The 20,554-nt window shown below is 43.4% G+C and overlaps 1 protein-coding gene across 1 annotated transcript in view; it reads left to right on the forward strand.

Annotated features, from left to right (window-relative positions):
• Positions 1–20,554, forward strand: part of LRRC9 (leucine rich repeat containing 9) — a 597,819-nt gene that overhangs the window by 201,390 nt on the left and 375,875 nt on the right. Inside the window, exon 11 of the mRNA XM_085626156.1 lies at positions 12,340–12,516. Coding sequence (XP_085482282.1) covers positions 12,340–12,516 — 177 coding nt within the window. The remainder of the gene's footprint in view (positions 1–12,339; positions 12,517–20,554) is intronic.

Raw genomic sequence — 20,554 nt, forward strand, 5'->3', positions numbered from 1 at the left:
CCCAGAGGTGGTGCAAGGTCTCTTTCAACAGTGGGGAGAGCCTTGGTTAGAACTGTTCGCCTCCACTGAGAACGTGCAATGTCAGCAGTTTTGTGCGCAGAAGTTTCCAAGGTGGCACTCGCTCAGAGACGCTTTTGTCTCGAATGGAGCTTAGGCCTCCCGTATACCTTTCCGCCCGTACCACTCCTGAGGAGAGTTCTCAAGAAGATCAGGAACGAATGGGCCCAAGTCATTCTTGCGGCTCCGGACTGGGCACGGAGGGTCTGGTATCCCAAGCTTCTGCAAATGAGCATCGATCCTCCGATCAGGCTGCCCCTTCGGGATTACCTTCTATCACAGCAGCAGGGGAGGGTCCTCCACCCGAAGCTGTCAATACTTCTTCTTCTTGTGTGGAGATTGAACAGCGGCAGTTGATAGCTTTCGACCCTCCTCTCAAAGTCTGTCATGTTATTCTGGCAGCCAGGCATCCCTCCATCAAGACTGTATATGCCTGCTGATGGAAAAAGTTTGTATCTAATTGTACAGAAAAGTCTATTGACCAGCTTTCTGTCTCTCTTTCTGATATTTTACTTTTTATTTTGACCTTTGCCCAGCAGGGCTCTGCTCTGTGCACTTTGAAAGGGTGTCTTTCTGCCTTGTCTGCCTTCCTGTGACTGCCTAAGCAACCCGCCTTATTTAAATCTCCCATTATAAATAGATTACTCAAAGGACATGTACATATGTTCCCACCTTCCCTTTTCATTGTGCCTCAGGGGGACCTTAATTTTGTTCCCACGTTTCTGATGTGTGCTCCCTTTGAACTTTTATACAATTTTCCCCTCAGGTTGCCCACCATCAATGCAGACTTTTTTAGGTCTCGGCTCGAAGGCTGCGCTTGCGCAGTCTCGATCCGAGATTTAATGACTTGGAGAAGAGGGGCTTGAACCCGCCCCTCTTCTCCTCTGTTCTCAATTGGCTGGCCTCTTGAATGCTGGCCAGCCATTGGAGAAGAGGTCCCGTCACTCCGATCATGCCCCGTCCTTTTCGGATCGGGGGGTGTGTTTTTTGCAGAAAGTCTAATTATCTCCTCCAGCAAAACACGCCCCCGAATCCGAAAAGGACGCTGCGTTTCTCCGAGGCATTTCTGCTCTGCCTCGGAGAAAGGCGGTGGTGTGCTTGTTCCCTCTTGTTTTTATTGCGTGAACTCGGGGGAAAAGCACTGGCGTGCTTTACATGAGAACCAGATTACGTTACACAAGGGCAGACACTTTTTGGACCCGGCGAGATTATGTGTTTTGCCCAGAATCACAGGATGTCGAAGCGATGGCCGATTTGGAACCTGGCGTTTTATTTTTGCAGTTTTATAAAGCACGAACTCGACCCGAAGGTAGTGGAGCTCTTTACATGAGCACCAGGACACGTTCATTGTTGCCATGAACCACACAGCTGTTGAGCCGACGTCCGAAACTCGAACCTGATTTCACGGTTCCAAAGTCACATTCCCTTTAATGCTGTGCTTTGGCTGTAACTGTTTGTATTCTGCTTCAAAAATTTCGTCGCTTCTGGTATTATTCCTGTCCGTCTATGAAGTAAGTCCTTCGTCTCTGTTTACTTTACGATTGAGTGTACTAGTCTTTCTTCGGATTTGTCCTGTGCTTTCTATGGAGTAGGACGTCATCCATGCGCCCAATGCAGTTGTTTACAAAAGTCTCTCTTCTGTTTCAGCAGCAACGGTCTGTAAAATATAGTCCCTCTTCGATTGCAAGGTCCCCAGAATGGCTCCTGTGGTGCGCATGCGCGGGTCCCTGGCTGTAGTAGCTGTATCCCTGAGAACTGGGGGTCTGCTGCAGCCAAAGGCTGAGTCTGAGCAGGGGAGGGGGCAGCAGGGAGCAGGGGAGACGGACAGAACAGCAGCAGCTGCAGGAGCAATCCAGCACTCACACAAGTGCCCCATCACTTAGGGTATATGGGATGGAAGCAGGACCCTCCACAGCAGGTAAGGGTGTATATGTTTCGCTGAGAGCTACTCATCTCAAAGGGGTGTGGAGGGGAGAAAGGAGTTTCAGAGCGCCCTAAAACACTCACAGGTGTCACATCAGCGCCCTTAAACACTCATAGGTGTCACATCAGTCAGGCTATACATGGGATGGAAGCAGGTGGTGGGGCGGAGGTATAGTGTGTACATCAAGAAGGTATCTGCTTCTGCCAAAGAGAAAAGGGCATCTGTGCATCCCCAGAGGAATGGAACGAGAGTGCACTAGTATCCAATCCGAGGAGGAAGGAAGCCCTGCGTATTGAGGTTGAGAGGCAAAGGCTAACTAAATGCTCCAATGGGTCACATTTGGAATGTGTGTACGACCACCAATGCAGTGTAAATGGGCAGGTGCAACTATTGTAAGCAGAGACACGTGCACCCTCAGTGATGGTACTGCATAATGGTTCAGTACCCTTCTGGAGTGACGACTGTGCATCCGATTTAAGGTCGGTATAAACGCGACATTCAGTAGGTTTTTGTTACATCTGTGCCCTAATTTGCTGTATCCTTGTTCGTGGACAAATGTGCAATAAGTACACCACCACTGGAGATGACGGCATTACTAATGGGCAGCCCTCTAGCACACCTTGGGCGAAGACGTCCGAATTTGTGTGGGTGGGCAATGGCGGTTAGAGAGAAGAACCTACCATTAATGTATAGATTCTTTGGATATTACGGATCTATATTCTGCTGAAACACGGGTTTAATGATGAAAACTATCCGAGAATGTGCGGCTGGCTTGGCGATAACCGCCTGTAATGGGGAGGGCACCTGTGGCAGGATCCTGGCATCTTAATGCCGGGCACCTCTGGAAGGTACTCTACCCCTGCCGTGAAGTGTGGAGTCACCGATGCAAACTAATTTCCTGTGAGTAAAATGCCGGTCTGCTTGCCAGCAAGACATTACATCCCTGATGCAACTCCAAACAAGCATTTACAATGCAACGGTCTCGGCATTGTTAAAGTTGGAGCTATTGGCATTGCTCATGACAATGCCGTTTCTTTAAATGTTTTAAAAACAAAAACATAAATAAAAATAATGTCATGAGCAATGCCAATAGCTCTAACTTTACCAATGCCGAGACCATTGCATTGTAAATGCTTGTTGTTATGATTAGATCGGCCAGGAGGGTGAGTGAGCTGCAGGCTTTAACATCCAACCCTTCTTTCCTACCAGCTTTTCCTAACAAACTGGTTGTTCACACTGGGACCTCTGTCCTGCAGAAAGTGGTGACACCATTTCATGTGGGGCAATCTGCTACCTTGTCTTGCTCCTCCGCATCCCTCTGAAGATGAGCGACTCCACTGTCTGGACCCAAAATGAGTGTTGTCGTTCTACCTTGACTGCACAAGAGAGTTCTGGGTGGACGACAAACTCTTTGTAGGCTATGTTGGTTCACAGAAAGATGGGCCCTTCTCTGCATCAAGATCTGCTATGAACTGGCCAAGAAGCAGCCTCCTGAAGGCTTAAGAGCTCATTCCACCAGAGCTAAGGCTGAGCTCACTGCGCTAGCCCGTGGAGTTCAAGTCCTGGACATCTGTTAGGTAGCAATGTGGGCGTCTCTGCGCACGTTTACCAAGCATTACTGATGGGACAGTCAGATCCGCAGGGATAGGCTCTTCGACCATTCAGTCCTGCCAGACTTCTTAGCCTAAATTTGTCAACATACCTATCACCAGGGATGGTATTGGTTGAATAGATATTCAAGGTAAGGAATCTGCGGCTAGATGTCTCTGTCAGATGAACAAGTTACTTACCTCCAGTAATGCCTTACCTGGTAGAGACAATATTCAGCCGCAGATTCCTTTCTGACCCACCCATCCTCCCCGCTCTGCAAACAGATATCTAGAGTCGGGGCTGATCAATTTCAGGGCCCTAGTGTGGACACGCCAGTGTCAGTGCACTTCATGTCTCCGCACTTTTGGCGTGGAAAATTGTGAAAAGTAACTTGTCAGCGTGCAGAGGTGGTGCCGGAATAGGTTACCCAGATGTCATTTCTTGCACGGATGATGCCGCGCGGAGCCGACAGACGCAGCCTACCAGCGCATAGGGCTACTGGTCTAAAAAAAAATCTTCAGAATCCAGTCTGACACCTGGGTAATTCAAAGGTAAGGAATCTGCGGCTACATATTGTCTCTTAACAGATAAGGCGTTACTGGAGGTAAGTAATTTGTTTGATGGCTCACGTTTGGAAATTAATTTTGAGGACGCTAGAAACAAAGGACTATTCAAAGAGGTATACAATCTATCTCCCTTTAGAAATTCAGAATTTGCAAATCCTGTAGGTCTAACTTTAATTTGCTATTCCATGCAAATACAGGGATGCATCCATGCATAGAGACTATTTGTGTGTTTCTCTATGCAACCTTCATTTTTCTGTGTCATGCTGTTTATTTCCCAGGGTTATGATGCTGTGTAGTTATTGCATATTTTAAGGCATTAAATCCAGACCATTTAGCTCTGTTTTTATTCTGTGTTATTTTCCTCATATATACTGTGAGTCCTCTGAGGTGCCCCTGCTCCATGGTTAAGATTGAGATAAACGGGTGCACAGACAGCTGGCACTCAGGTGTGCATTGGAGGGATTGGACGATGAAAGGCCTCCCGGGCCCTGATCCCTACAGCCCGCTAAGTAGGGATGTTTCCTGAACACCCTAATAACTTTGCCCCCCTTAAAGCACAGTACGAGGAATCAGTAAGCTTGGTGCTCATCTCAGCACAGTCTCAAGACTGGACCACCAATGGGTTCTGCATTTGTCAAGCAACTGTGTTGGAATTGGAATCCCTTAAGCGGTGGACAAAGGTGCATACTGTTGTAATTTCAAAAATAACATGCATGTTTAAAACCAATAGGTTTGGCGTTTATGCAGAAACACACAAAAACTGGTATTCACAAATGCCGCTGTTGTAGTAATGGTGTTCCTGATAATGATGGTGTTAATAGTGGGTGCGTGTAATGGTGGCAAAGGTAACGGTGTTTAATGGTGATGTTAGTAAAAGCTGCTCACACTAGAGCCCTGACAAAAACATTTAGAAAAGGTTATTGTAATAAAAGAAGAAATTCAAAGAAGAATTACTTTTTGTCTAAAATGTATGTAAGAGATATTGATGTAAAATAATCCCCATGCATTCAATGTAGCCACAAAATAGGGGATGGAATGATGCACCTAACATCCAGTAACATGAGCTGAGAGAGTAACACTCCTCTCAGTGGGACCAAATCTTATTCTATGTATATATATTAAAGAGTTGGTAACAGTGAGGTCAATTTACCAGGGCATTTATGAATATGTGAAGTAGCACTCCCATTGCACTTCTTCATGTACTCATATGCTTTTGTGAATTAACCCCAAAACATATAAAATACGAATATTTATGGAAAACTTACATACAGTTAGTAAAACAGAAAGGACTGTGACCTCTTTGCACTTTCACTAACAAGGTGCTGGACATTGCGGGCCCAAGTCATAAAGGCATGTAGGAATACATTAAGTAGTTCTCTTGTTAGTATTACTTTGCATTCTCATTACATGCCTTTGTTGATTGGTATCTATATATCTATGAGACAGCTGCGCAGACAGCCAGACCTAAATCGGAGAAAGGGAACAAATAAATTGGTATTATTCTCCAAACAGATATGAGACTTAATAGCTCTCTTCTTTGCTTGAGGGTGCATTGCTTCAGATTTGATAGGAATGCGGCAGATAAGGAGTAAACAAACCACATATGGTTGTTGTTTTACAACTTAGCATTCTATTAAACAAGGGTTATCTTCAGATATGTTTTTGTATTGTCTTAAACCATCACAATTCTCATGTACTGTTTTCTCTGTACCTTATTTGCTCTGTTGAGCAGACATCTGGAATAGATCTCTATTGAAAATTCACATTTACATTTTTAGACTGTTTTTAAATAATAAACATAAATTCTTCAAATCATACAGTCAACACAATAATTAGAAGATACTATTAGTGCACTGGGGACATTCTAAAGATACTTTAAGTACAGTATTTCATTATGTGAGACTTCATAGCTTTAAAGCAGTTAAACATTGCAAGAGCTTTATTTTTAGTGAACAAAAAAAGTTTGCTTGAGTTGGCTACTCATCTTTTCTCCTTGAGTACTGGTTCTTAACATTTTGACTTCTGTGGAACCCCACTGAATCACTAATGGAAGCCAGGGACAGCCTGATCATATCTCTGATTGGAACCTCAATACAACACAAAAACAAGTGTACACCAAACCATTACACAAATTATGAAATATTTTAATCACAAAAAAATATTAATCAGAAGTTTAATTTTTAATGGGAAGGTTGGAGCTTTTCACTATTTCTTTTCAGTTTTTAAAGATCAAATGATGTGCTAAACTCCAGCATATCATTTTGTCTTCTTTTCTGCTGAGGCTACCAATCGCCCATACTAGATTAAGTTGCTGTACTTGTGATGTTCCCACGAATCAAGCTAAGGAAACCAAATTAAGGTTTAACCTCTGATTTCTAATTCATTCACATTCATTGATTGTTTAAAATGTACATTTTTACATTTTTATTTTTTATGTATGTATACTGTATTAACCTGCTAAAGTTATTTAACTTTCTATACAGTTGTGGACCATGCGTGTGAGTATCTCAAACTCCTAGGGTTTTGCAGACCACAGGTTAATAATAACCGCTTGCTGTCGTAGAGCACAGCAAGGTTTGTATATCAGCCAAATCCCAAATAAGAGTTTTATCTTCTGACACCTGTGTGTGACAAATCTCCCCTATATTGATGGTGGTCGTATCATTCTGATACTGCCAAACATCATGAACAGATCAGAGATCTCCCCAACGCTTCAGACCTTCTTGGTTGAAGTGAAAACACATCACTATGCAATCCACAGGAACAAAGCAACATTCCTGCATTGTGTGTCTAATAAGTTTTCTAAACCTGGCACATAAAAATGGCTGATTAAAAGCATGTTTTCTGACCGATTTTATCCTTTGGTGCACTTTCATTTAAATATGTTATTTGGCTTTTCGGTAATTGGATATTGGGTTCTATTTGATCAATAGCACCTAATTGAGACCCTTCATGTGGCTCTGTGTTTAAAAAAACCCAGATTTTCTGGTGACCATTTATATAAATAATACACGAATGTCAGCTCATCATGAAAGCAAAAATACATTCTGCAGTTTGAAGTGAAATTTGTGAACCTGGCATGGAGCTCACCCCTTGGAAATCTCACCCTACCAGCATGTAAATGGCTTTCTGTGATACCTCTTCAGCTGAAAGGAAGGAGTGAGCCCTTTTTAGGTCTCGCCTAGCGATGCAGCACGAATGTGCTGCCATCGCTTTGCGAGGCCAGTCACACCGGTTGTCTCCAGACGTTTCCTTCTGAAACGTCTGGAGACAACCGGTGTGACTGGCCTCGCTCTTGCATGGTTCCAATCCTTTCTTAAGGATAGATCCTTCAAGGTCTCGGCTCCTCCTTTCCTCTCTAAACCCCACCCCATCGCTCAAGGTGTCCCCCAGGGCTCAGCGTTGAGTCCCTCCCTCTTTAACCTTTATGTTCAGCCACTTACGGACGTGGCTAGAGAGTGGGGACTCACGCTGGTCTCTTACGCTGATGACACCCAGCTGGTGGTCACCCTCTCGGAAAGCCCGTCTCTCGCGGCATCCAGGTTTAAAGAGGGTATGACTGCAGTGGCCCGCTGGATGACGGACAATTACCTCCAACTCAATGCCGGAAAAACCGAGGTACTCCTCCTAGGCCGGAATATCAGCCTCTGGAATGAGCACTGGTGGCCGTCATCCCTAGGCGCCACTCCACTCCCTAAAAATTGTGTTAAAAACCTGGGAGTCTGGGTGGATGCCAACCTAAGCTTCCAATCCCACACTAAAAAGGTAGCAGCCACCTGCATAGGCCTTTTAAGGAACCTCAGGCCCATACTTGGGCTCTTCGATTCTAAGGCCCGCCAGCTTATCGTCCAGGCCACCATTTTATCGCGCCTGGACTACGCTAACGTTCTCCTTCTGGGAGCCAACAAAGCGGAAACAGCAAGGTTCCAACGCATTCAAAACGCGGCAGCCAGAACGCTGGTTGGTCTCCCACGCAGATGCTCAGCCAGAGCTACCATCCGTAAACTCCACTGGCTGCCGGTGGAACACCGAGTTAAATTCAAGGCCTTAGTCACAATCTTTAAAATCGTCAAACAAGGAAACCCCCCTCTGCTTCGTAGCCTTGTCCAACCTTACGTCCCTGGCCGTGTTTTGCGCTCTACCAATCAACTCCTCCTCACAATCCCCAGGATTCGACTTTGTCGATCTGGAGGCCGCTCCTTTAGCGTCCTCGGCCCTAAATTATGGAATGATCTCCCCCTCAGCATTCGCTCCATTGATTCCCTCCCAGCCTTCCGTAAGGCAATCAAGACTCACCTTTTCCCCACTCCCTAGTTTTCTCCCCCTCTCTCCCCCCCCCCTTCTTTCCCTCTGTCTGCGCGCCTGTCTCTTAGCGCCGGGACACCTCTTTGCCGGGGTAGCTGTTGCGCTTCACCAAATCTAGAAAATAGAAATAGAAATAGGCATGCAGTATACACTGTAGTGTGGAAGCTTCGTGGAAGCTCCGCCCACTCTCTGCCCATTGGCTTTTGTCTAAAAAGCTGCCTTCTGATTGGTTTGAGGCTTTTTAGTCCCTCCTCAGTCATCATTTGTATCCTTACACGGCTATCAGCCCCTTTACTGCACAGACTACTTTTTACCATTCTCTCCCCCTCCCTCCATGACTTCTTGGTGGCCCCACCCCCCTTCAGGCACTCCCGGTAGTACTTGTGCCACTACGGGGCCCAGCCTTTGCCCCTGTCTGCAGGAGGGAAGCGGGAGCCCACCCCGCTGTTACGTGCCCGGTGTGTTAAATTACAGTCCTTCTGAGCGTGTGCACGTTGTGCTGCTAGTAGCTGTGTGGAGCTGCTCGTTGACGCTCTTCCCCCGTCTCCCGCAGTCTGTGACTTCTTGTCTGCCCCGCCCCCTTCCATGCACTCCCGGTCGTTCTTGTGCCACTACGGGGGCCCAGCCTTTGCCTTTTTTATATTATGTGCAGAGAATATATGGACAGAAGATAACATTCAAATATAATATTGTCTGCGCAGGTGAGGAGCGCGTTTACTTTTGCACTCTGAGAACCGTCGTATAGCTCCTTGCATAGACTAACATTGCGAGCCTCAAATCACTACACATTGGGACGCTGTAATCCGGGTAATGGTATTTCTTATTCAAACTTGGTTTTCAATAAATGCACATTAACGTATAATTCGAAATCTAATCTTTGTTAGAACACTAAAAAAAAATTGCTTTATTGTGAGGATACATCTACTCTGCATTCAGAAATGGCCGCCACGTCAACGTATTCCACAGTCGCACCTCCAGCGGGCACTCTAGTACGTTGTGGATCTCTATCATCCGTGACCTGGGCAAGGGGCGGAGTCGTCAAAGGGGAAGATGTCTGAGGTGGGGAGTATCTTTATCTCCGGCTTCGTAGCACGTATTGGTGGGGCTATGTCATACATGCCAACGTTTCAGAAGAGCAAAGTGGGAGAGCTAAAAAAATATAATCGGGAGAATGGGGCCTTGAATCGCGTTCCTGTCATGTATGGGACTTGGAAGTGTGCTCCTGCAGGTTTGGACATTTGATACGCAATTGCACGTTCTTTTCTTAGCTTTCAGAAGCATGGAGCGCAATGGTAGGCAGAGAGAGGGTGATGCACTGACTGGCCTGGTAGGTTGCTGGCACTGCATACACCCCTCCCCCCCGTGTGGTACCCCGGGCAGAAACAGCTTCACGGACGCACACACTGTAAACTTTGGTCAGGCAGATTTCCCCCTGAATACATACTGTGCAGTTCGTAGCCACCTACGCGCTCTACATAGTTTTGTGCAGCCCGACCCATGTATCCCTGCTATCTGTATCCTGGCTTCTGTGCTCGCCTCGCTCTATAATTTTATCCATGAGCACGCTGCTCAGTGTTACCTGTCCCAAATTGGTCACATTCAAACTCCGTATACACTACCGCTTGCCTCATCCACAAAACGCTAGGCATAGTGACCACACAAGCATGACCAGTGCAGCCATACCGTTCTTAGTTTAGTTTAGTTTAACTTATTTGTAGACACTGCCCTGTTTAGCTATCCAAATCTATATATTCGCTTGCCTGTGCAGCTTCATTCACGTGTGTATTGCACTCCGTGGTCTAATCCATATGCTCCCCACCCATCGCCGGCTGCTTCACATACTGAACACAGTGCCCGGTGTATTTATGAATTCGACACATTGACTGCTTCTGGTTTGTTTAATACTTCTTAGGTCAGCCTGCCTTATGCTCCATATCGTATGCACAGTTTCATCTTCAGCCTTTCTGCCCTAGGTGTACACTGCCCTTTACGTTTTGGCCCTTCTACTTAGATTCATATAAAGTGTGACCAATTTACAGGGCTTATCCTGTACAGCTTATTTTAATAAAGCCAGCCTGCTAAAAAAACACGTTGGCCTGAACAGTGTTTGCTTTTCGTGGCTCCTTACCCTCCCCCAGCCGCATACCCCACAGTCCTACAAACAAAAGTTCCCATGTTGCTTAATCAACAGGCCCCATAATTGTCTTACCGGGCATCCATGTACTGTGTGACGGTATTGTAAATATGCAAGCATAGCTGTTTATGTATTCAAAGCTTTACAGCAACTCCATGGCACTGCTTCCAGGTCAGTTAATTTCCCTCTGTCTTTCCCCAACAACACCTCCCTCCCCTTACAGCATGTTATATTACCAGTATGACTGTTTGTAATCATGCCACTACACCCATTTTCTGAAAAGCCCAGACTCCATTGCATAAAGAACAGAATGCTGTGCTGCAGGAGATAAATCAACTGATTGCACGCTCGGGAGGTTGAGCTGTGAATTCATATGAAGTCCAGAGTGAAACATATTACAGAGATCACGAGCAGAACAGCAGCGAGCTTTCCCACTCTACCTCCATGTGGTGACACATTATTATTCGGCAGCTTACAGGCGCTCCATACTGCACTGGCATAGCAATGGAAGCTTTCCATGCACTGGTACCTGTCCTGGTTTCAGTGACAACAAAGTGACAACTGCCTTAGCTGTACTGTACTCACACTGAGCTCCTTGCACTAAATGACCTCACATGGGCGCCACCCTCACTGCAATAAGAACCATCACTTCTCCCCATTAATATGCTCTCTCTTCTCTCACTTTAATTTGTCCACTCTTTCTCTTGTTGTATTTCTCCTCCCGCTGTTTAGCCCCTCCTCTCTCCTATTACACATCTGTTCCCCCAAAGCACGCCATCCTGCTCTAATAATGTCTGCCTTTCTCTTCCTGTGTGCACCTTAAACACTACATAGCATACCTGTTGATTTCCACAAACGTCTTTGTAGGCTCCACTTATATATACATTTATTTAAAGTGTATCAATAATTTAATGTATTCTTCAAACCACTCATAAGAGCTCAAATACAATATTCACTGCCAAAACTACTGCCACAGTTATAATCACTGCCACACAGTCCATTGCAGAAATATGCAATAATATACTGCATGGCTATACACTTATAAGGTCCCAAAGGCGAGACCGATTGCATTGCAAATGCTTGTTCCTGATAGCAGTCCTGGACGTGACACTTTCCCTGACAGTGTGTGAGCAGCTTCTTATTTTTCTGATGTGTTTATTTGCTGGTGCTAAAGAAAGAGACCACATTAAAGTAACCAAAGGTGATGTTTGGAATGCCTGCAAAGGTCTCAGTCACTGGTGACAACTGTGGCCACATACCAGCATACTTATTCTCTAATGCACCATTCCAGACTTGAACCAACCATATACAAATGAGTGTATGCCATGCTTCAGTAGGACCAGTCCAGGCCATACTGCGAGGCCACATCCACACTAAATGGGGACACAAGCAATCGGAGACCGGTTTCAGCTCTGATGGGCTTTATCAGTGAGGTGCAACTTAAATCCTGTGGCACAGTGAGCAATGGACCCGCTCCTGGGCATTCCCATCATACCGATAGTGTTGCATTACAACAAAACAGAAGCATCATTTGGGAAGCTAGACTGTGAAGGAAATATTTAAAAAAAGGAATGAAAAATACATTATCGGGACTTAAGAAAACAGAGCAAGATTATGCTGGTGATTGCCAGCAACATCAAAATGGCAGAAATTCATGTATTCTGTGTAACAATCTTTTCAAAATCTGAATTTGTTGTTGTACTACAATTTATTTACTATAGTTGTCAGTGTTTTGTTTATCTTACTTAAAAATTTTCTTGCAGGTTTAATTCCTGCTGTGATCTGATTTTGTCACGTTTTTGTGCTTTGGATTTTAAAGCATATGGCATCACTGGAGTGAAAATAAATCGTATTATTCGAGTTCACAATCGTATCCTGCGACAAAAATTTGATGAGAAATTTCAAATGTTTTTGGATAACGAAGATGATCGCTTTACAGAGTAAGTTCCCAAATACATTAGTACTAAAAACAGGAAATGCACAGTTTATTCTAATCTGGACTTTTAGTATATTGTATTGTACTGTGTTGTAGTTGCACTTGTATAGTGTTGTAGCCATCCAACTGTGCAGCTATGACTCAAACACGCTTAATTGTGCAATTGACCCTCTTAATCTAGGGTGTGGCAAAACACAGGTATCATGGTTTAAGTTGAAATGCATAGGAAGCAATGCTCCCTCTTATTATTTTCCTTTGTGTGCGGCAACGAAGGGTCTTTGTGCACTTCAGCCTATACTTTGTGCACCAAAGACATAAAATATTACAATGCAAGTGAGTGCATCACATGAGGTACTAAAAATAAGTGGTGTTTCTCCCTCCAAAGATTTATTTAAAAATCAAAGTAAAATGGTGCATTAAGGTTCAGTTTAGTTGCATGTAATAGTCACATATGATACATAAATAATTTCCCATCCAACATGATGCTAAAGATACTGCAGCAATGGAAAGCTTTACAATCTCTCTGTTATGGAAAAATGGGAGTTCACACAAAATACCTGAGTATTTCGACATCTGATCTAAGATATCTCCTCATTCACTTCCGTCTTTAGGTTCCATGCATTCATTGTATTGCACAGAATCTGTCTCCTAACGTTCACAAACATGTTATTAAAAGTAGTCTTAGATACAATCCTCAGAGCAAGAAGTTACTCAACTTCTGGTGGGTTGTGGACAACAAACTCACATGTCACTTCTAATCAACATTAGCTGTAGCTGGTATTTGCCTGACAACTATTATAGTTGTTTTTCTATTCCCGCCAATAATCGTCTGTCTTACTTTGGCCTATATACATTTAAAACCTTTATTAGAATCAAAACAACCTCAGCACATCCCCTTTTCTACAAAGGCTCCAACCAAACTACTAGTTATTGTAATTTACCTATTGAATCAGATGTGCTGTTATCTATAGTTTAGGTTTTGGAAGGCATGTTTTCCAGCAGACATGCCATCACCGATGAAGTTGAAACACATTGCTTTTGTACCTCAAAGTAAAATTGCTTTTGCCCTTGCAAGAGCACAAAACAATACCCAATGCAAACTACACACAAGCTTGCCATTTAATATTTGTCTGCAAACGACAGAAAGAGAAAAGAGGAACGTCATAGCATAATAGAATTTTGCTTAGCCTGTATGCAGTCTGTATGCTGCTTCCAAGTGCTATGTGAGAATAGAAATAGGAACGAAGTAAATGGAGAGAGCAAATATGAGGAGAGAGAACAGGGAATTGTTGGGGCATTCCCTTGGCTGCTTTCAAGGGAACAAGGGAAATTAAGAGGGAGGGTGGTTGAGGTATGTGGAGGAGGAGAACAATACAGCATGTTGGGTGCTTGTTTAATTGTTTTTCTGCCCCAAGACTACTTCCAAGTGCACAATGGGGAAAAGCACCTGGGAAAGGGATCATGATCGAGAGGTAGGTGAGGAAACATGGACTTATATTGTTTCATATATAGGATTACACTTCACCTTTCACTCTCTCTTATGAGTTCCCTAAGTAGCTTTTTGAAGCAGACTTAGGACCACATAGGAGTTGTTGAAGTACCCAATCAGCCAGAATGTTCCTCACTTTCCTCTTCCTCTGATTCTGTTCCCTTTCAGCACTTTAAAGAACCCTTAAGGTGGAATGTTATGTTATGTTATGTTATTGGGGTTGCTTATATAGCGCACGGCTACTCCAGGGAGTGTCCCGGCGCTTTCTGACCCCAAACTGAGAAAGAAGATGGAAGAAAACAGAAACATAACAAGTTACTGCTTGTAAAGCCAAGTTTTCAGGGCCTTTCTAAAGGCAAGCAGATTAGAAGTACGGCGCAGATCCACAGGCAAGGAGTTCCATAGTTTTGGGGCAAGATGTGTAAAGGAACGACCACCTATCCTGACCCTTCTAATGGGAGGAACCGTTGCCAGGCCAAGACATTCAGATCGGAGAGATCTGGTGGGTTTATAGAAAAGAAGCCGTTTTGTTCATACAAACAACTTGCTTATTCCTCCACTCATCTGTCCTGTACACTCCTTGAAATATCTGTTCTCATTCAGCTCTTTAAGGCATTCTTTTGATGTACATAACTATGTTTTATTACGTAATATAAAGATTGATATTTTTGACACCTCATCAGGGGTAGTAAGTGCTATATAAATGCAATTTAATTTAAACAAGCCTTCCTTGCAGCCAAAGGTAGAACCCTATTGGGCTTCAGGGGCTGTTGACTGCTTAAAGTTCCTTTTTAAATTTTTTCATTGTTAGTGATTATTGTGTTCATCAAGGAAAGTGATAGGTAAGCAGAACATTACCCCATCCATTCCAACAGTCTTAATTACTTCGAAGCTTGTGTAAAAAGAACACTCCCCCATGAAGTTTCTTCAGTTGTAGGCCTAGCATTTGTGTTGCTGCCCCTGGGGGAGGATCAGCGCATAATGATTAAAGATCCTGCTCCGTATCGCAAAGGGAGGTTGAAGTGGATTTTTTGAAATGTGCCTCATGGAAGGCAAAGATCATACCTGTCAGTAGAAAGTCTGGAGGAATAAAAATGCCTTCTACAGAAATGTTTGTGTTTAAATCTTGTCCATGATTTAAATACACGCATATTTCAAGAGAAGGAATTTTTATTTCTGCACTTTCTTACACACATGCATTTCAGGACAAGGCGTTTTCATTTCGGCAGACTTTCTATAGCGTGACCTTTGCCTTTCATGAGGCACATTTCAAAACATCTACTTCGTCCTCGTTTCAGATCGGGGGACGTGTGCGCTCCAGGAGAGACACTGGGCACTGGAAAAATTATGCTGCGCGCACGCCCATGCGTACAGCTTAATGGGAACATAGGTAGGATGTACCTTCTGTTGATGTCTTTTCTTAAACATATATGTCAACTCTGCTAACACGTTTCAGTTAAAGAGCATACAAAACTGATTTCCTCTTTTAACATGCTCATTAGCGGCCAGAAGAATATTTTTCTAATGGGTGCCTTCAATCTAAATCTGGCCCACATTCTAACGAACGAGCCATCCTTTGTCAATACAGACTCCATGCGGGACATTCCAGCAGTGACTCTTCCCCCTGCAAAGCTGGGATCCAGAGGGCAGCTTTTGTTCAGTTTTTTATGCTCTTTGAATGGCAGGTTTCCAGGTGACAGGCCCATGAAGTACTCAGATTCTCAAATCAGAAAAATGCAGCAAGAATTTTGGCTATTTCATCACCTTTTGATATTAATATAGGACTCAAGCGTGATCCCACTGCCTAACAGATACAGCTCATTGATATCAGCCCTACATGGATATAGGTAATCTAATGGTTGTCGCTAGTTAAGACATCCCTTGGGTCAGTAGATAAATTAAACAATTGACTGCCTGCAGAGGACTGCAGTGAACGAATCCAGATCGTCGGTTAACAAGGGCATCTCAATCTGGCTGCCGCACTGTTGGGAGGATAACATAAAGCTAATACTTAACTTGAACTTCGTCATCAAACCACAGCTCACATCTACAAGTCAGAGGAGCAGTTCAAAAGGGCTGGCTTAATCAAACTTTAGGTCATCAGAAAAAATAAATATATTTTTAAGAACAATTAGAAGCTTACAGGCGTAATTTACTGGCTAGGAAGAAATAGATATGGAGTAGAGATCTTGCTTGGATTAAATCTCATAATTGATGGCAATTCTTTGACTTTTCAAGAACTACTAGCTGGCAAGATGACAGTTATAAAACTTAGAAATAGAAATATCATCATAAAAAGATAAATAGCAGTGCAAGGATAATATCTTAAAGATAACCACGTTTTGTTACAATCATTTGATAAAAGGTTTTATTTATTTATTATGTATTACTGCATTGTATCATTGACCTCAGTTGAGAGCTAAATCAATTATTTAATAAACTTGAAACTAAAAGCTTTCCCATTTTTCCCTGCACTTATTCTAGGGGTTTGAAGTTTAAGGAATCAAGATAAACAGCAGCCTTGGGAAGCAAAGGGGGCCCACACAGAGAGTCAATGGCTAATAATAATTAACTTTAGCAGGTTAGGTTCTCCAAAGGAAATGTTGACAGTTTATTAACAGCCTTGACTCCCATTACTCAATTGAGCTGGGCAATTCAATCACTGAGCAAAGTTGAGGTGCTTACATTACCTAATATGTGGATGATTCAGTTAGAGGGGATCCTCCTATGGGGTCGATTTCAATGAGGGTCGGAAAGCATTCCAACCGAATTGGTCTCGGAATGCTTTCCAGCCGACTCGGATCTGAGGGTCCGACTGACCGACTACGATGCATCTGGATGCTTCTGGATACGATTTGGTCGGACTCCATTGAATTCAATGGGAGCCTGTGTTCCGAACAAATACACAGGCTTCCATTGAAGGTAGGTGTGGCTGTGGAAAAATCATACACCCTGTGGCGGGTACCCCATGGTTCCTGCCACACTGTTCATGGTCTGAAAGGGTGGCCACTCTTCACGGGGCCATTCGGAAGGCCCCGTGAAGGGTGGCCTGCTACGGGCCCCCAAAGTCGGATTCCGACAGGCGATCCGGGCTGGAACAACCGATTCGGAAGGGCTATTAGAATCTGACATCGTAATCATTTGGTCGGAAACATGGCCCGTAGACACACAAGTTTGGCCTCCGAACAGCTCTGACTTTCCGAATGCTGTCCAGTTCAGATTCGAAACCGATTAGGAAAATCCAAACATCGTAATGGGCTGTTGGGAAAGGTTTCCAAATCGGTCAGAAACAGGTCTTCCGAATCCGATTCGACAAACCCGCATCCAATTCTGAGCCCTTCCGAACGGCATCGTAATTGACCTGTTAGTCTTAACCCATGCAGCAGTTTATGTTAACCTCAGTCTAATTCTGAACATTATCAAATCTTCCAAATCTGATGGAGCGCCAGGCCTTAATGGTCTTCGTGATATACTCTACATGTCTAGTACCAACTTCCCTCCACTTCACACTACTTCACGTTTGGACCCAGATTGTACCATCTGACTGACAAGGATCCATTCTATACCTTTTATATAAAAAATACATGATCTCACGAGAGCAACAAACTGCGGAATGATTGCTGCGCTTGATGTGGAAGCCAAGTAATACCCTAGGATTTTGCCAAAAGTATCAGTGCTTTGGGCTGAATTAAACAGCTTTATTCCAGTAACAAAAGCAGGCGGTTTCAGTTGCAACAGCAACACTACAGATATTTATTTGTTTTATCGATTCTAATTTATGAGACTGTGATAGTTAAAATATTTGGTTTGTTTGTGTACTTCTCTGACTATCGGATGACCTTAGATGAAGTAGACCACTCTACTTTTTGGCCAAAGTTAGCTAGATGGGGGAATTTCTGCTTTGTTTTTAAGTGCCGCCCAGTCACTGTATTCGAACACATGGGCTCCGGTTAGATTAACAGAAAATGATGATATCTCAAGTAAGATATGGAACAACAGAGAGCTCAATCAGGGCTGCGTAGCGACGCACTACTTTTTATATATCAAACCTTGCAGGTCCCATTAAAGCTCATTGGATCTCACCCTCCAAAACTAGGTACTCTCTAGCTTCCATCACTGCAATACACAGACAGCATGATTATTCTAGATCACACAGCAACCAGTCTGAGAAGTCCATGGCTGCCCTGAACTAATACAACATTGACAACAAACTAAAAATCAACACAGATTGTGCAAAATGATGAGCAAGCACTTGGGTGACATTCTGGTTGAGAAACATAGGAAATGTTGTTACTTTGGAATACGGATTGATGATCGAGGTTTGCTGAATGAACAGTAGGTCTCTTTAATTTATGGCACTTGCTATCTTAACAATTTTCTGGAAGTGCCTTCGATTCACACACGCAAAATGACTTTCGTATTTTGACTAATGTTTTCATGCCTTCCACGGGAAGCTGGATCCCTGGCTAGACAGACTACAGTGCACTGTGCAATATTCAGGCACATTTTCCATTTATCCAATCCCACTAGCCAGCCAAATTAGACCAGATTTCAACCTGCAGCAAGCACCACTCTTATATAATGTAACATGCTAAGGAAAACTCTTTCAAATGTATAATCTGACAGATTCTTTCACTAATCCACTTCAGTCACCCCTTGGGTAAATTATTTTAAAAATGCTCTGCACACTCTATGGTTAGAAGCAGGTCTGGGGGATTTTAAACATTCTGGGCAAAAAAACTGTTAAAAGGTGTGTCGTTTGTAAGAGACACCAAGGAACGGTATACAAAAAAAAATCACCCAGGCTACATTTTCGGGAGCTGCTCGAAAATAATATCTCACGTTATATGCTAGGCCCCTTTGCTAAACCAACAAGTCACTTTACTCTATCATCCAACCCATTTCATTTTTTAACCTTACCTAGTGTTCCACTAATAAAGGTAGAATTTCCACGGGGACACAATGGTATTTTTAAAAAATGTATCTGGATCCCCTGTTATATGGTGTTGTCTAGTAAGATTTATGCAAGAACTCCCTCCTATCTAGTCATTCTTCAAGGAGGTCGAGTCTGCTCTGGTGGCATTGTCCTACTGGGGTGGGGAGAGGACTCCTATGATGAAGCATGACACTAACAAGTGTGTGAGGTTTCCTCTTCTATTAAGGACGACAGGAATCGAAGGTTTTAGTCCTGCAAAGTCTGCATATGTGCCAGAGCCAATAATTTTGGGATACTGAGTACATGGTTCTGTTTTTCACTGTCAGTGTACATTTACGTTGTGTTAGAGCATGTCATGGATCACAGCATTAATTAGGAAGGACGGATAAGACCTAGAGAGTGGTCAGGTTACATTAGCTGGCTGCTATAGGTTACTCTACAAGTCCAAAGTTGGGCTTATAGTGACTTCTAAAAAAAATTCAATCCACCTTCTGTGGTGGATACAGCATTTTGATCATCCACTTTCTAAATCTTGTAGGTCTAGAGGATAGGGAGGACAGAGATCTATTGGTAGTTGCCTGACATTATTCGTGGAGTGCATTGTACTGAGACCCTTTAAAGGAACACCTTTTTCCTAAAAAGTTTCTATTTCATTGTGTTTTTTTAAAAGATAGAAACCACTCATAATAGAAAGATATTGAATCATTTATTGTATATGGCAGCTTTGATCGGACAGCATAGCTTAATATTAATCATCATATACATTAACACAGACATCTCACCACCTGATTGTCCCATCAGTAGGAAATCCATATGACTTTTCCAGATATATCTGAAAGTTGACCTCCGGAGTGCTGGTGGTGGTTTTACAGTATGGGCATCAAGTCTTTAATAATTTTTCCAGCGACCCCATTTTTGTTAGTATTTTTATGGGCAGCCTCTGATTTTGTTTATTTTTCTCATGGGCCATGTATTGGTGCATGCCCCCACACCATCTCCTATTGTTAAGGCAAATATTATTAGAAAATTCCTGAGCGAGATCTCATTTTGCAATCATTCGTTTTAGGGAACATAGCGTAAGCTTGCTCCCAGGTAATTCAACATCATTATGCATGGCCACTGTGACAAAATGCGAGGTCTTTGGAACTAAAGTGTCTAACACTGCGGAGAGCTTGTCAACTATTTGATTCTACTGTGTTTGAATGATTCTATACTCCCAGATGTTATGGGCAAATGTACATTCACTTGAGTTACATTTCAAACATTTGTGTTTTGTGAGCAGGCCCATTTTGAATAGTCTGCTCCTGTTATAGTAAGCTTTGTGTATGAATTTTGGCTAGATCAATCACAAATCTGGTTTTATGCTCACTACTCTTGGATGCATCAGAGCAAGCCTCTCAGTCAATGTCCTTCATGGGAACTATATCCTTGTGAGCCTCTAAGATAGTACTCTGCATTCCAGGGGCATCAATCTGGTAGGTCAGACCAGTCTATTGTACTTGTCCTCAGTTGCATATATTTGAACGTTGAGCGGGCAGATTATGTTTGCACTGCATTTGGGCAAATATTTCTTTTCTCCCTCCTCCTGTTAGTCTCAGATTCTAGCCATACCTTTTG

Source organism: Triturus cristatus, chromosome 9 (genome assembly GCF_964204655.1).
Source record: "Triturus cristatus chromosome 9, aTriCri1.1, whole genome shotgun sequence".
Classification (NCBI taxonomy): Eukaryota; Metazoa; Chordata; class Amphibia; order Caudata; family Salamandridae; genus Triturus; species Triturus cristatus.